Here is a 15,870-nt window from a genome sequence, read left to right on the forward strand (position 1 = left end):
GTGCTGTCTGGTGCTTCGGCTGGGGCACCCACCACTCGGTGGCACCGGGACTGCATTGAGGCTGGCTGTGATGAACCCAGGGTACATTTGTGCGCAGTTGACGTCGACAACCAATTTACTTTGCGTAAAAGCGACAACTTTGGAAGGAAGTACATACAATGATGCGTCAAGCCAATTAAAACCGACTTCATTGAAAATAGATTTTGGGCTGCCTGTAGAAGCCATTTTTTGGTACTGGAAGAATTAAAAAAAATTCCATTGCGATGAATAGTAGAGGGAGAATTGTCTCGAAAGCTGTTATTTTGTATTCTAAGAGATGCAATTTAAGTTTGGTGTGAAACCAACATTTGTGAGGATTTTTTTTAGACCATGGTTGACCAGACTGGGACAATCGACAACGCTTGAAAACTTAGGTTAAATGACGGAAGGTTGCCCAGATTTGAAACCATCATCTTAGCAGCGCCGGCTCGGGTGCTCTGATCTCTAAGCCACATGGCCACCCTTCATGATTCGTGTTGATGTGGCTTTCATTAAAAAAATGCACCGCTGTTCACTTAAACACAATCCAAAAAACACATTCCTGCGGAGGGAGCTGGTAGGAACGTTGGGTTGCTCGGTCAATGGCCAGGGTCAACGGCGGCGTGGTGTATTCCGCAAATATGCCTGACTGTGGGCGGGCACAAGCCGGCGTGAGTAGGTTAAACGTTGAGTTTTATAAGGGCACCACGGGGTGACCAGCCCCACCCCTCCCATTTTTGGATGCACGACGGACGGACACAATAATCCCCTGTGGGCTGGTGTAACCAGGAGGTTCCTACCAGTATCAATCTTATAACCAAGTCGTGTAGGGGGGAGGGAGTTCACGCCAATACGCTTTGTGGTAGCGTCTACCATGAGACACAAACTCAAGGGTCTCAGCTCCCCATATCGCCTCGGCAACGTCCAAGCTGCTGCTGCAGCCAGGAGACCTATCTTCCACCCACTGGGCTCCTTTACAATTGTGGGTTAGATGTGACCTGTGCCTTCATTTCACACGGACCGTGGCCACATGAGACCAACCACTGCGATACGGCTCCGAAGACCTTGATCCGTCACTAAGCATCCTCACCACCCTTAATTGGGTTCTGGAGAGGGGAACATTTTCAAAGTGGCAATTCTATGCTTCTAACTGAAGTGCAGTCTTGTCTGTCATTGCAAGGGCCTCGTCCAGTGACAAGTCACCAAGGCGTGCGTGAATGTGTGGTTGATGGGACAGGTACCTTGAATTCCTCTGGCCCTCGAAGGGAAAAGTGATCCAGTCCATGCCAAGCATTCCCCGAGCATGGACAGGGGGCTCGGGTTGCCATCTGCGCTGGTTTACCCAGGTTCGTCCTTTTCAGATGGTTATCCTTGGAGATCCGTAAGACTTTCATGGACATTAAAAGGCCCCAGCTTTTGTCAATCGCGTCCGACTGTCACACAACTCAATGCATTTACACCAGTGGCTCTTCACCTGAGGGTGCGAGATGCCCCAACTGTGAGGGTGGAGAGGGACATGGCCAGCTGATTTTAGAAGGTAAATCATCGAAATACAAATTAATGAAAGCTATGTATTTATCAATATATTTTTTACGATTGAGAACCAAAGGGGGGTGCCAAGGCTGCAGTAAAGGTTGAGAGCCACTGATTTCCACGTCGTTCTTTTTAATGGCATTGCGCAATATTCAAATTCCCCATGACATGTCCCGTATTTTGTACCACAGAGGTGGGAACCCGAGCAGGGGAACGAGGGGCTTTTTTATCCACAGAATAGAGGGGGGGGGGTGGTGTGAAGTGTGGGCGTGATCACACAAGGGGCGTAACTACACCAAGGGGTGGGAACCTATACTAATAGGGGTTTTCCACTTTTTTCTGGCAACAAAACTAACACCTTTTGCAAGGAATCACGCTTACATTAACCACAATACTGGCAGTCAAATGCAAACAAAAAACAATACTCTGATAATTTATGCATTGTCTTTGAAACTGATTGGTCCACACCAGAAACAGCTTTTTTTTGCATTTGACTGCAAGTATTGTGGTTAATGTAAGCATGATTCCTTGCAAAAGGTGTCAGTTTTGTTGCCAAAAAAAGGGGGAAAACCCTATTAGTATATTTTGGTACTGGCAAAGGAGGTCCCATGATGGGTGGGAACCTTTTAATGCTTGTGGGCGGGGGGGAGGGGCTTACAGCGGTGGGGGGGGGGGGGAAGCTGGGCGGAGCTTAAGTTGGCGGTGGGCGGGGCATGTGAAGGTCATGACCCCCGAGGGGCCGGGCTCGCGTCACGTGACCGGTACCGGGCTTGCTCTTCCTCTACCTCTCTCGCCCCCCCATCTCGCGGTTTTCTCCTCGCTCCGCCTTGTGGGGGGTCCCCTCTCCCAAACACTTTTCGTCGTCGTTGCTGTATCGCCGCACTGTCAACTCGCCGCCAACCCTCTCCGCCAAGCCCGCCATGGCGCTCGCCTTCCCGTGCCGGGCCGCGCTGAGCGCGCGCCGCGCCAACGGTGAGGGTCGTGACCCCGTTGAGTTGACGAGCCGTGACCCCGTGACCCGGATGTTAACAAGCCCGGCACGTGTGTCGGCACGTGCGCGCGGGGTGCCTGATGGGATGTGTAGAAAATTCTAGATTTGAAGCTTTCGTGACTGCAAGGATTCATATGCTTAGGTTTTTTCGGTAAAGTCACGTAGGTAAAAAATTAAAATTAATAAAAGTAAAATACAAAAAATAAAATAAAAATCACGACGTTTCGGATACAGCTATCGTGCTGTGACGGTTCCACCTGAAGACGGAGGCTTGTGTTGCCTCCGAAACGTCGTGATTTTTATTTTACTTTTATTAATTTGAATTTTTTTACCTACGTGACTTTACCGAAAAAACCTAAGAATATGTGTAGAAAATATTTACCTTTTTATTTGTTTTGTTTTTTGTATGTGGAGGGGACAGATATGGGAAGGAGCGGCGTTCGCTTGTTGTGTTGTATTTGTATACTCTACAGTCCGTTTAAAAAGTATATCTTTGCTCTGTTTTTTAAAGGGGCCGTCCATAAATGACGTCCCGCTATTTTGGACGATTTTTGACCCCCCCCCCCTCTCTTTGTCACGCGGCGTCAAAAAAAGTCAGACCCCCCCCCTCCTCAAATATGACGTCACAAAGCTCTGCCCCCCTCCCCCAAAATAAAAAATGCTGCAAATCGCTTTAAATTATTGTCATTGTAGTGCGTATTTAATGTGGCGCTGCACTCTGATTTTGTAGGATAAAATATGTATTAAAAGTCTATTTAATTAAGCAGAACGTGTTGTCTATATTTATTTAAAGTTGCGCATTTTGATGTGACGTCACATTTCTCAAACCCCACCCTCGTCACATGTCTGACCCCCCCCCCCCCCCCAGGTGCGTGACGTAATTTATGGACGGCCCCTAATATTTTATGACAATTAAATAATAATATTCACAATTTAACTTGGGATTCATTTACATTTTTAAGGAGTCTAGTCAGCAATGAAAAGGGCGCCTGAATTACCTTTTTAGATGGCTTTTTTTTGTAGGCCCTACTGCCAGCAGTGACATGAGTGAGCAATTGCAGGGCTGCGCTCTGCACGCATTTACAAGACTGGTGGTTTGTAAATCTTTCCAGAGTAATTGACGTCACGGTGATTGATATGATGTAATCATTTTAACAGCTAATTAATTTACCGTATTAAGCAATTATTGTGTAACTGACATCTGCCTTTTTACGGTTTACCCAAGAAAGCTACAGTACATTGAGTCTTAAAACTTTTTCAGGCGTGTCCTGACAAACTTTTCTCTGGAGGAGTGATGTTGCTACGTGTCATCTGCAGATCATTTGTCAGCTTGTCGATGTCAGGGTCGGGATCGGGATCGAACCCACGACCTCCTGTATACCGGTGGGGGGGGGGGGGGTAGTTAACACCTCTCCACCGCGGCGCCCAATCCTGCCGCCTATAAGCGTTGTAGACTGTAAAGTTGCAACGATGAAAAGACTTGAGGTCAGGCTGGTCGATGTGGACTGCAGTTGCATAACTTCAGTAATCTTCGTACTGGAAGTGCAGCAAAGAAAGCACGAACAAATACAATTGTGAAATGCATTTACAATGGAACAAATATAATAATCATATCTTTATTTGAAGCTTTCGTGACTGCAGGAATCCATACTCTTTGGTTCTTTCGGGGTAAAGTCACGTAGGTATAAAATAAAATAAATCACGACGTTTTGGGCGCAACACAAGCGTCCGTCATCAGGTGGGACGCTTGTGTTGCGCCCGAAACGTCGCGATTTATTTTATTTTATACCTACGTGACTTTACCGACAAAACCAAAGAGTATAATCATTATACCCATATGTAATGGCGTATCGAGAGTGGGTGTTATTTTATCAAGTCTTTATCAGTAAGGTGTGGAGCATCATAAGACAATATGCAGGAGCAGCTAACCAACTGACACCAAATCTCAGGAACTGAATTCCCAGCACATGGAGCAAAACGTTGGACATCCTGCGGAGCAACACGCAGTGCAACCCATACATACTTCCGGGAGCTCTACTTTATGTATTGTTGCATAGCCCCCTGTCTGCCTGAGCCTGACGAATCGCTGCTGGCCGCCACGTTCGGTTACAGATGCAGTGCGGAATCTGAGGGCCTGGCTTCCGCAGACGCGGTGGTTCTGTCGGAGCGTGACGAGCGGACAGCCTGAGGGAGCCTCCAGCCCACAGCTGACGGGACGATACCTGGGCCAGCCGGCACCTCACACGCACCCTCATCTCCTCCAACCAGGTACCATATATGCACACATGCACAAAATGCAGACACCTGTACATACACACATTCAAAAAATATGTTTCATAATCCTAGAATCAGAGGACATCACTGTCGCACCCCAGGGTGAACTCAGAACGGCTCTAATTCGAGCCATGGAGCTTTTCCTGGGCCTGTACTTTGAAGGGGAACCCACGTTAGATTGAGACTTGTTGAAATGTTACAGACAAAATAAATTAATGACTAACTTTTTCAATGGACTCTGTAATTCCTGCTGCTGCTCGTATTGTACCATGTGCATATTGTGCTACCGCTCACAATGGGGGCGACGGTTAACGCTTGCAGGGGAGGTGATGCCAGGGTTCACGCGCGAGGAGTTTGCTCTGCGGCGGCACCGGCTGATGGCAGCAGTGCAGGCGGAGTCGCCAGGCAGCGTCGTCCTGGTGCCTTCCAACCCGACGTGCATCATGACCAACGACATCCCCTACCCCTTCCACCAGCACAGCGACCTGCTGTACCTTACCGGCTTCCAGGAACCCGACAGCTTGCTGCTGCTGCTGCCCAGACGAGGTGCCTAAATCCTCGGCGTGCAAAGCACGACATTAAAAACAATTGGGTGCTGTTTTATAGCAAAACAGCATCAATTAATAGCAGTGCCGGAGTTGAAGTCTTCTCCTGTGAATTCATTCTGCTTATTCACAGATAGCAGCTGCCAATTCATTCACTTGAGATGGCAGCTCCTGGATCGAGTGCCGCGATACTGGGTTTGAAGTTACCCGGTGAATGCTGGCTCACTGTGGCTTCACCTGCCCAACTCCCATAATGCATTGTGTGCTGTGACGTAGCTCTTTGCAGTCCTGACTCCCATCATGCACTGCGCGTTTTAATGTAGAAATTCTGGAGCATCAAGTCTTCCCTACGGTAAAGGTGCAGCAGTTATACCCCTTGAGGTCACTAGATGGCGCACATGCAGCGCTCCAGAACGTTAAAGGATTGTGATATTTCACAAAGCTCAAAACACACTGCCTATGTTCATTCAATGAGCGACATTTGTTTTTTGACATGCTTCTTTCATCAACCCCTCCGAGAGTCATTTCAGACGATTTGTCTCTGTTGCGGGCAGTGGAGTAGAGTGGTTGGCATGGGCCCCGGTGAAGAGAATTACAAGGCGGTACCTCTTACTTTCTTTCCCTCTTCATAGCTCGGTGCCTCGGCTCCCCCGGTCCATTGGGCCCTGGTGCATTTGTATGGCCAGCACGTATGATAGTTATGCCACTGCTTGTGAGGGAATCTCAGCTAAAAAAACAATCCTTGGAGCAGCTGCACGAGAGAGTGAATCACGCGAGCAAGCGATCAAAACCAAAAAACTTTTGCCTAGGTGGGGCGACTGCGGCTACCCACAAGGCCGTGCTGCTGGTGCCTCCGCGCGACGCGACGCGGGAGCTTTGGGACGGGCCGCGCTCAGGCCCGGACGGTGCGGTGGCCCTCACGGGCGTGGACGAGGCCTTCCCGCTGCAGGAGTTGGCACGCGTGTTGGCGCATGCCGGCGAACCCCCCGCGTGGTGGTACTACCCGCACGGGGACCCCCCGCACCCGGAGATGCACGAGCGGCACGTGGGGCCAATGCTGGCGCCAGCGGCGGCGCAGGGCCGCGTGCACTCGCTGCGTAAACACGTGGCCGCGCTACGCCTCGTCAAGTCGCAGGCGGAGGTGCGCGTCATGAGGGCTGCTGCGGAGATCACGGCGCAGGTGAGGGCGGGGTGTGAGCTGTGACGGTAAGCGAGGGGGTAAATGGGCTAGTGAGTGAGTATCGGTGTGGGTGATTGAGTGACCCAGTGAGTGAGTGTTTGACGCGTTGAGTGAGAGACCCAGTGTGCGTGAGTAACCTTGTAACAGGTGCACGAGAGCAATTGAGTGACCCCGTGAGTGAATGGAGTCACCCTGTGAGACATAGACCCAGTGAGTGAGTGGATGACGCTACGGAGTGAGTGACCCAGTGAGTGAGCGAGTGTGTGACCCATCCCAGTGAGTGTGAGTGGTACTATGAAGAGTGAGTGAGTGGGCTAGTGACTGACCATGTGAGTAAATAACCCTACGAGTGACTGAGTTGACTCTGTGGCCCCATGGTGCGGTGCTGCAGGCGATGGTGGAGACGATGCGAGCGAGCTCCCCGCCTGTGGACGAGGCATTCCTCTACGCCAAGGTGCTCCGATGCCTTCCTCATCGTTCACAGAGAGTGTCAGAACTACAAACTATGAACTAAATTATTTACCAAGTAAGGTCCACTGGGCTTACAGGTCTTTTTCAGAAGCGACCTGGCCACAAATGATAGCCCAATGAAGTGGCTTATCACGTGGCAAATTATAGCAGCAGCCAAATACTCTAAACTCACGTTTCTAAATGTGGAGGGAAAAACCGGAGGACCCGGAGCAAACTCCAGATATACAGGCGTCAGGGTCGAGATCGAACCCACGACCTCCTTCATATTTCTGATCGATTAATTGACTTAATGGGCTCATCATCCCAGCTTTCCACAGCAGAAACACTTGGTCATAAAAAAGGAAATGAGAAATGACCCGCCATGATTAGTTTTCATGCAACTAGGCATCAATGATCTATTAACCCTTACGATACATAAATCCAAATTATGCCCGTAACATTCAGTTAAATGTGATTTTGTGCAAGCTATATGCTGAATGCTCATGGAAAATGTTGCCGAATAACCCGGACAAAAATTACAAAATGATACTAAAAGAAAAACAATGACAGTAGTGCAGTTTGTTGAAGCAATCAATTACTCTGCCGATTATCGGTCCATTCACTTGACTAATCTTGATATAACACAATAATATTTTGGGAAAATTAGTGCCACTGTTCGCCAGTGTTATCTGATTCGTCGAGATAGTCGACAGGAGACAATTAAGAATCGCTTATAGAATAAAATCAATATCCCGAATCATGAGCATGGATTCGCTTGATTCAGGATGAATCGTTTCAGCGCCGTTGTGTTGCGTTGTGCGTGCACGGTGCAGTTTGAGTTTGAGTGCCGGGCCCTTGGAGCTGAGATCCTCGCGTACCCCCCCGTGGTGGCTGGAGGGAACCGCGCCAACATCCTGCACTACGTGAAGAACAACCAGATTATACAGGTGACTGCACACCCGATGGGCACCCACATGCACACTTGCAAATAGGCACGTGTGCGTGTGTGTGTGATGGGCAGCAGTAGTGTAACGGTTAGCAGGCTGCACTACGAACCCGGCGACCCGAGTTCGATTCATGTTCACACACAATATCGGCGACAAATATTTGAATCGGTCCCGGGTTTCCCCTACGTCAATTCAACATCAAATAGGTACCTGGTGCGATGTGTAAAAATCGCTACCGAGGAGACAAAGGCGGCCAGGCGTGGTGCTGACCACCCACCCCCTCGTGTGCCGTGCCGCCCTTGATAGGTGCTCGCTAACAGCACTTCCCCCGACAGCCTATGTATGTCTGTTGAACCTCTTTCATGCCTTATGTAGCCAATTTTGCTAATCAGAGGTGTTGAGTTTAACACGTAGGCTTTCGCGACCAACATTATTCATAATATAGGTTTTTGGGTCAGATCGCGTTATTTATAAATGTGTCGTAACCCTCCACCAACCCGACACGGCCAAACAGTAAAAAACGTGTCACGTTTTTCAAAGGACAAAATAATTCACTTCTTTAGCCCACCGGAGGTGTTGAGGTGAGACGGGGGATCTTTGTCTTTGCATGACGCTGTGCAGGATGGAGAGATGGTGCTGTTGGATGGAGGCTGTGAGCTCCACGGCTACGCGAGTGACGTCACCCGCACCTGGCCCGTGTCGGGCTGGTACGACGCAGCAGCGTTCACACCAGCAGCAGCAGCAGCAGTGCTCTTACAAACACTTGTGACACCAACCCCCCCCGCCAAACCCCCACCAGTGATTCTGTGGAATGTAAAAAAAAAATATTTAAGAATCAATTTGTGTTTCTCGTTTTTTACCAGCTCGTTTATATTGCTTCTTGTTTTTCCGTCTCGCGCGTTCTAAATTGCGTCATTAGCCTAGCTGTAAGAGCTTATCACTTGCATAGAATGTGTAATGCATATGATTATCACTGGGGGTGTATTATACGTAAAATGTACGCTATGACTGCTTCGCAGTGAACGTTGAAGATTCGCTTGCGGCATTTGAAACGAGTCGGCCATTGTGTGTCAGTGTCATGGTCCATATTTGTAAATTTTTGTTTTTAATTGCGACTCAACACGAGCTCAGTACAAAGCACCGGTCACAGTCCAGGAAGGGGGCAACGGAAACTCCGCGAACAAAAACCCGAGGGCTTAACGAAGGGGAATACAAAATAAATAAAAAGCACCCACAAATGATACGTGCGATGCGTTGTCCTGAGTTGAGAATCTATTGCCAATCGATGCCTCAGTTACCCGGCTGCTCGTTTTTGCACCCCCCCTCCCCCCCCACCAGCTTCTCGGGACCCCAGGCGGAGTTGTATGAGGCCGTCCTGGACGTGCAGAAGCTGTGCCTGCGCGGGTGCCGCGCGGGCTCCACCATGGAGGGCCTCTACTCCCTCATGCTGCTCCAGCTCGGCCAACGGCTCCAGGGGCTCGGCATCCTCGACGGCGGCCTCTCCCCCGGCGCCGCCGCCAAGGCAAGCGCTCGCCGCTCGTCGCGCAGGGGGTTCACGGTTCTGATCTGGCAGGCCGCCCCGGTTACTGCTGCGGATGGCGTATTAACCATCTATGACTCCACGCCGTCCTCTTCACCGCACAGCAGTCGCCGTGAATCATCGCGGCGCTGGGTCCAGTCGCCGACGTTGCCGGGCGGTTATCGCGGAGGTTTGAGCCCAGTGGCTTGTGTGTGTGTACATGAAAAGGGTGGCCGCACAGACTGTAACAACTACAGGGGTATTTCACTCCTCAGTGTGCCGGGAAAGGTCCTGGCAAGGATTATTCAACCTCGCCTTGCCAGGCACGCTGAGGAGAGGCTTGCGGAGCCCCAATGCGGTTTCAGGAAAGGGCGGTCCTGCACAAATGCCATATTTTCTGTCCGTCTGCTACAGCAGAGATGTAGAGAATTCCAACAAGATCTACATCTCTGCTTTATTGACCTGGTCAAGGCCTAGGATACCATCAGTAGGCCTGGGCTCTGGGTTGTTCTTCGTGCTTTTGGAGTCCCTGACCCGCTGCTCACGATCATTAAGGACCTTCATGATGGTGAGCGGGCCCGAGTAAAACTACGTGGCCGGGAGTCGGAGCCATTCCCTGTTCACTTTGGGGTGCGACAGGGATGTCCTCTGGCTCCCACATTATTTAACATCTATTTCGACCATGTAGTTCGGGAAGCCTTCAATAGCTGTACCGGAGGAATTTCCATCTGTTACAGATACAATGGGAGGCTGATCGATGCCCGGGTGCGGTCAAGGAATGGCTGCCTATTGCTAAACCATGTTATGTATGCCGATGATCTGGTAATTGCTGCTCACTCGAAAGGAAGAGTTAGAGGTGCTGCTGCTGAACCTGGAGCTTGCCACGAAGAGGTGGGGACTTACCATCGGCGGACACTCCACTCCCACAACTCCAAATTGGTGATAGGGCAGTTGTGGAGATAGTGGAGAGTTTCCCATACCTGGGCAGCATGCTCATGAACCAGCTTCGGTTTGACAGCAGAGGTCTCACACCGAATCAGTCGAGCGGAATTATCTTTTCATCGGCTGCATAACGCTGTGTGGAAGCTACCTGGTCTGTCGCTCCACATGAAGCTTCAGGTCTTCTCGGCCACGGTTATTCCCTCCCTTCTCTATGCTTGCGAAACGTGGACCCCCCCCTAATGGAACATCTTCGCCGGTTAGAAACATTTAGGCTGGCCTTCCTACGATCCATCCTGGGTTTAACCAGACTGGATTGTGTGAGGAGCTCACATATTTTTGAAATATCTGGACAAAGTCCCATCGGTGAGCTCCTCCGGCAGGCAAGGCTGCGTTGGCTGGGTCATGTAGACTTTTTTTGGATCGTCTGATTTTCACATTCTTCAGAAAAATCGAGAGCACCACCCGAGCGTGAGCGTGTGTATTTACAGGCGGCACGGCAGTACTGCCCACACCACGTAGGCCACTACCTGGGCATGGACGTGCACGATACTCCGGACGTGTCGCGCAGCATCGCCCTGCAGCCTGGCATGGCCATCACCATCGAACCTGGCAAGTCCCTCCTCCAACTCTCCCCGACAAAGGCAGATATCCCCTGTGTAGCCTTTAACAGGCTGTTGGGGCAAGTGCTGTAAGTGAGCACCCACGAAGGCCAGCACAGCGCACGAGGGGCCGCCCGCCTTTGACTTCCCAGTGCTGATGTTTTCACCACACCGAGTACTCATTTAAGGTCGGGTTGACCTAGGGGAGAGTCGGGTCTGGTCAGTGGGGAATTGAACCAGGTTCACGGCATTCGCCGGGATCGTAGTGCAATGCGCTCACTGCTGCACTACGTCACAAACATATGCAGGTTATTATTTTGTGCAGTGTCTGCTCCATAGCTCTCTCCATTGCGTTGCTGGGTTGCACCGCGCGTTGTCCGACATTTCAGTTCCGGAAAAAGCTCGCAAGCGCTTGCGGCGAAACGTCAGACACCGTGCCAGACAAACGGGTGCAGTAAAAACCCCAAAAAGTATCGGAGCGCTTTCGTGACTGCAGGGATTCATCTTCTTGGTTCTTTCGGTAAAGTCACGTAGAAGGGAAATAATAGAATAATAAAAATAAAACATAATAAAATGATTCTCACGACGTCTCGGCCACAACGCAAGCAGCCGTCAGACCTGTTCTTCACCTGAGGACGGCTGCTTGCGTTGTGGCCGATACGTCGTGAGAATTATTTTGTTATGTTTTATTTTTATTATTTTATTATTTCCCTTCTACGTGACTTTACCGAAAGAACCAAGAAGAAGACATCGGAGCGCCGTCGGGCTAACTAACGTCCCCGGTGTTCCCCCCCCACTCCCCGCCCCCCCCCCACCCCCGGCCTAGGCCTGTACATTCCCCGCGCGGACGAGTCTGTGCCCGCACGCTTTCGGGGCCTGGGCGTGCGCGTGGAAGACGACATCGTGATCACAGAGGCCGAGCCCCTCGTGCTCTCCTCCTCTTGCCCCAAGGAGCGGCGCCACATCGAGGACATCGTCGCCAAGTGACCGGGCCAGAGAGCGGCGCGGCGCCTTTGCCTGCTGTTGTTTTGCGTAGAGAGGCGCACGGTCCGGCTCCTGCAGCCGCCCGCTCCCGTTAACACCGCGCCGGGCGCGTTGACGGCGAAACGCGGCCACCGCCTGCTTCACAGCGGGTGGTTAAAGTAGCGGCCGCGTCGTTCGAAAAACAGTGTTAGGCCGCTTGTGCCGGCTTCGCACCTCGGTGGATGACGTCGGTGGAGGCTTTGGTTGAAAGGCAGGCGGCAGCGAGGTGAGATTCAAAGTCTCGGCTTGAAGGTGAGCCGGGGAAGTTGCGCCGTCGTGGTGTGAAATGGAGGTCAACGGCTTTTGAGATGGGTCTGTCACTTGATTAGGGCGGTGAAGTTTGGCCAAATAAGCACCACGACCCACGCGGCGTGGGGAGGCTTTCATCAAGCAGTGGTTTTTAACAAACGTGTTGCGCTCGTTCCTTGTAATGGATTGAACGATTAACATCCCTCCGCCTCGTTTTAAGAATTATTTATTTTAACTTTGTGGTAAATGGGTGCTCCCCTCGTGGCTACAGGGGTGACGTGAACTCATCGCGTGCAACATATACGAGCCGAAATATATTTATTCCGACACGGTTTGATGCCTGTATATTGGGAGCTTAAGAAACGATATAAACCGATGAATTTATGCATTGTTCCACCCCGAGTGCCATATCTGAAATCGCTAAACTTTAAATTTACCCAGGTTTAGCAAACAGTATCGGGCCGGTAATCTCTTGTGCCCATTTTAGGTCACCGAGCTCCTGCACTGAATTATGGTCCCCCTTTTTGCGAAAGTTGCTAAATTATTTTGCGAGTTCACTGCCGTGGAAGAAACACAGCATTCTGTTTACACCACAGTTGTTGTTGACGAAGGTGGGCGGAGGCAGCAAAGCAAACCTCGTTAAAGAGGAGAGGGACATTTGAGACACGGCGCGGAGAGAAATACTCGACAGGCGAAGTCACCTCTCTTCCCAGGGATCGGCGATCCAGACAGCCTCATCGTTGCGGAGGATAATACTGGTAGGAACCTCCTGGTTACACCAGCCCACAGGGGATTATTGTGTCCGTCCGTCCGTCGTGCATCTAAAAATGGGAGGGGTGGGGCTGGGTGGAGAGGGGAGGGTGGGGAGGGGCTGGGTGGGGGTTGGGAGGGGTGGGGCTGGGTGGGGAGGGGCTGGTCACCCCGTGGTGCCCTTATAAAACTCAACGTTTAACCTACTCACGCGGCTTGTGCCCGCCATCACAGTCGGGCATGTTTGCGGAATACACCACGCCGCCGTTGACCCTGGCCATTGACCGAGCAACCCAACGTTCCGACCAGCTCCCTCCGCAGGAGGAATGTGTTGTCTGATGAGTGCACCCCCGGAATCTAGGAGCAGTGGCTGTGCTGGAAACTTGGATTGGACTTTGGAAGGAATTTCGCCAACGTCGCTCGTTCGCGGTTTAATGTCGTGGCGTTCTTTGCTCTTCTTGCTTCTTGTGAATGCAAAAAGACAAGAAAACGTCAATTAAAAACTCTAAATTTTGCAAACTTCTTCGTACTTGTCGTTTTTTTCGCTGCAGTTTTTTAAAGTTTAAAGAAGGCAGACGAATACGAGTTGAATTATTTTGTTAAATCGGCGATCTTAAAGGTTTATTTGGATAGATATATACGGTAAGTGGTGGGATTTTTACAGGCGCCTCGGGTGTTTAAAGCCTGTTTCGGCACCGAACTGTCCGTGTCGAGATCAGAGTTCAAATCCGGGACTCCCGCTTAAGGTAGTAAGTAACTCGACGTAATCATTAATGTTGCAAAGAATATAAATCATAAATAGCAGACTATCTCCTTGACTTATCCGTCCCTCCACGTTAAAAAGTTAAAGTATTTCTTACTCCACACAATCCTTTAGCTGCAGTATTTTTCACAGAACCCATTGGCCACACGGCCTTCTGGGAATGCACTCCCAGAAGGCCGTGCGGCTGATGGCTTGCATGAGAAATACTTTCACTTGGGCAGGTGTGAAATCCACAGCAAGAAAACCGCCACTTTTTTCAAATTTTCTTGCTGTGGATTTCACACCTGACGATTGCTTGTGTTGCAGTCGAAACGTCTTGAGAATTGTATTGCTTTATATTTGTATTATTTTAATAAGAATAAGCTTTACCATTATTGCCAATAAAGCAGGTGTTAAGATGTTCAAACACAATACCTATTCCAAGGCCATCGAATCTGCATTAACCCCAGATACTTGTGGCAAATCGTGCAAACAAGCATGCTCTGATAACCCACGCACTGTCTTTGGCACTGATTGGCCTACACCAGATACGGCCTTCTTTATGGCCTCGTCCCACCAGTGTTAGGACCACAGGACAGTACAAAGGCGATACAAAGTATCAGAACATTAATAGATCGGGTTGAACAGTTACATGTATGGGACCTTTTTGCCAGTTAAGCCACCGCTGTTTTTTTTATATCAGCGAAGAGACGCACTGCGGTCTGATTCTCGGCCGTGCCAAACGTACGTGGTGAGTGATAATCTGAACTGGTTAGGATCTCCCCCTAGGTTGGCTCGGCATCAAATGAGTTGTACCCTTTATTTTAGAATATGGATGTGTATTTAGACTGGAGGAATCCGCTTTTTTTCACAGATGTCAGTCGTGACAACGGCACCCAGTATAGAAATCATGAATAGGAGTGTAAAGTACAAGAAAAGTGAACAAATCACCCAACCACATACGAATAAAACTAAACCATCTCCATCCTACCAGGCAAATTCCACTGAAGTATTAAACTTATTTTTCAAAAACGACCCGGCCTCAAATGATAGCTCAACAAAGTAGCCCATCATTTGAACATTTACGGCAGCAAAATAATCTAAATAGTCTAAACGCATGTTTCTAAGTGTGGAGGGGAAAAAAGCAGAGGACCCGAATAAAAAAATCCACGCGACCACGGGGAGAACACGCGAACTTCAACTCGACTGGCGCCAGGGTCGGGATCACATCCCTGACCTTCTGCAGAGCAGGCGAGGATGATAACATCTCACCACCGGAGATGAACTAAGGGGCCGTCCATAAATGACGTCACGCACCTCGGGAGGGGGGGGGTCAGACATTTGTGACGATGTGTGAATGGGGGGAGGGTTTGAGAAATGTGACGTCACATCAAATTGCGCAACTTGAAATAAATTTAGACAACACGTTCTACTTAATTGAATCGACTTTTTAATAAATGTTTCTCCTACAACATCAGAGTGCAGCGTCACATTAAATACGCACTACAACGATAATAGTTTAAAGCGATTTGAAGCATGTTTTATTTGGGGGGGGGGGGGGGCAGAGCTTTGTGACGTCATATTTGAGGGGGGGTCTGACTTTTTGTGACGCCGTGTGACGAAAGGGGGGGGGGGGGTCAAAAATCGTCCAAAATCGCGTGACGTCATTTATGGACGGCCCCTAATCCCATTGACGTGAGTGAAACATCGTCGCCTCTTTTGCATGGGCGACATGGGTTGCGTCTAAAACTATTTTAGAACACAACTGAACAAATGTAGGCAACATTTTACAGTACATTAATACGGTACAATATGTATAAGCCCTAACAAAAACATAAATTTTCACTTAAAAGTAAAATATAATTCAGATATATAACTTTCGGCAAGTGACAGGATATAGCTAGAACTATAGTTCGGTGTGCAAACATCACCAGGTGGGGGGGGGGGGGACAGAGGTGGTTGCTATCCACACCACTCGCCCTCACCAGCCCTTCTGGCCTTCACGATTGCTCACGAATCGCACTTGCCTCAACAGCCTCGACAAGGCGACCACCTGGGGAATGTTTACCTTTGGTGTTGCATCGGTGCTGTGTGTGAAACCAATATTT

General features: G+C 49.9%; 1 protein-coding gene across 3 annotated transcripts; it reads left to right on the top strand.

Annotated features, from left to right (window-relative positions):
- Positions 1–2,272: 2,272 nt before the first annotated feature.
- Positions 2,273–13,084, top strand: XPNPEP3 (X-prolyl aminopeptidase 3). Of its 3 annotated transcripts, XM_078867083.1 has the most exons (10): positions 2,273–2,523; positions 4,655–4,810; positions 5,138–5,362; positions 6,171–6,541; positions 6,933–6,995; positions 7,825–7,938; positions 8,560–8,645; positions 9,277–9,460; positions 10,888–11,008; positions 11,825–13,084. In XM_078867083.1, the coding sequence occupies exons 1-10, from the start codon at positions 2,472–2,474 to the stop codon at positions 11,983–11,985; spliced, it is 1,533 nt and encodes a 510-aa protein (XP_078723209.1). In that variant the 5' UTR covers positions 2,273–2,471; the 3' UTR covers positions 11,986–13,084. The 3 variants fall into 3 exon arrangements, with proteins under 3 accessions (XP_078723209.1, XP_078723207.1, XP_078723208.1); XM_078867081.1 differs by lacking the exons at positions 10,888–11,008; positions 11,825–13,084 and having other exon boundaries at positions 9,277–10,050; XM_078867082.1 differs by lacking the exons at positions 5,138–5,362; positions 10,888–11,008; positions 11,825–13,084 and having other exon boundaries at positions 9,277–10,050.
- Positions 13,085–15,870: the final 2,786 nt, after the last annotated feature.

The sequence above is a fragment of the Lampetra fluviatilis genome, chromosome 23, assembly GCF_964198595.1.
Source record: "Lampetra fluviatilis chromosome 23, kcLamFluv1.1, whole genome shotgun sequence".
NCBI lineage: Eukaryota > Metazoa > Chordata > Hyperoartia > Petromyzontiformes > Petromyzontidae > Lampetra > Lampetra fluviatilis.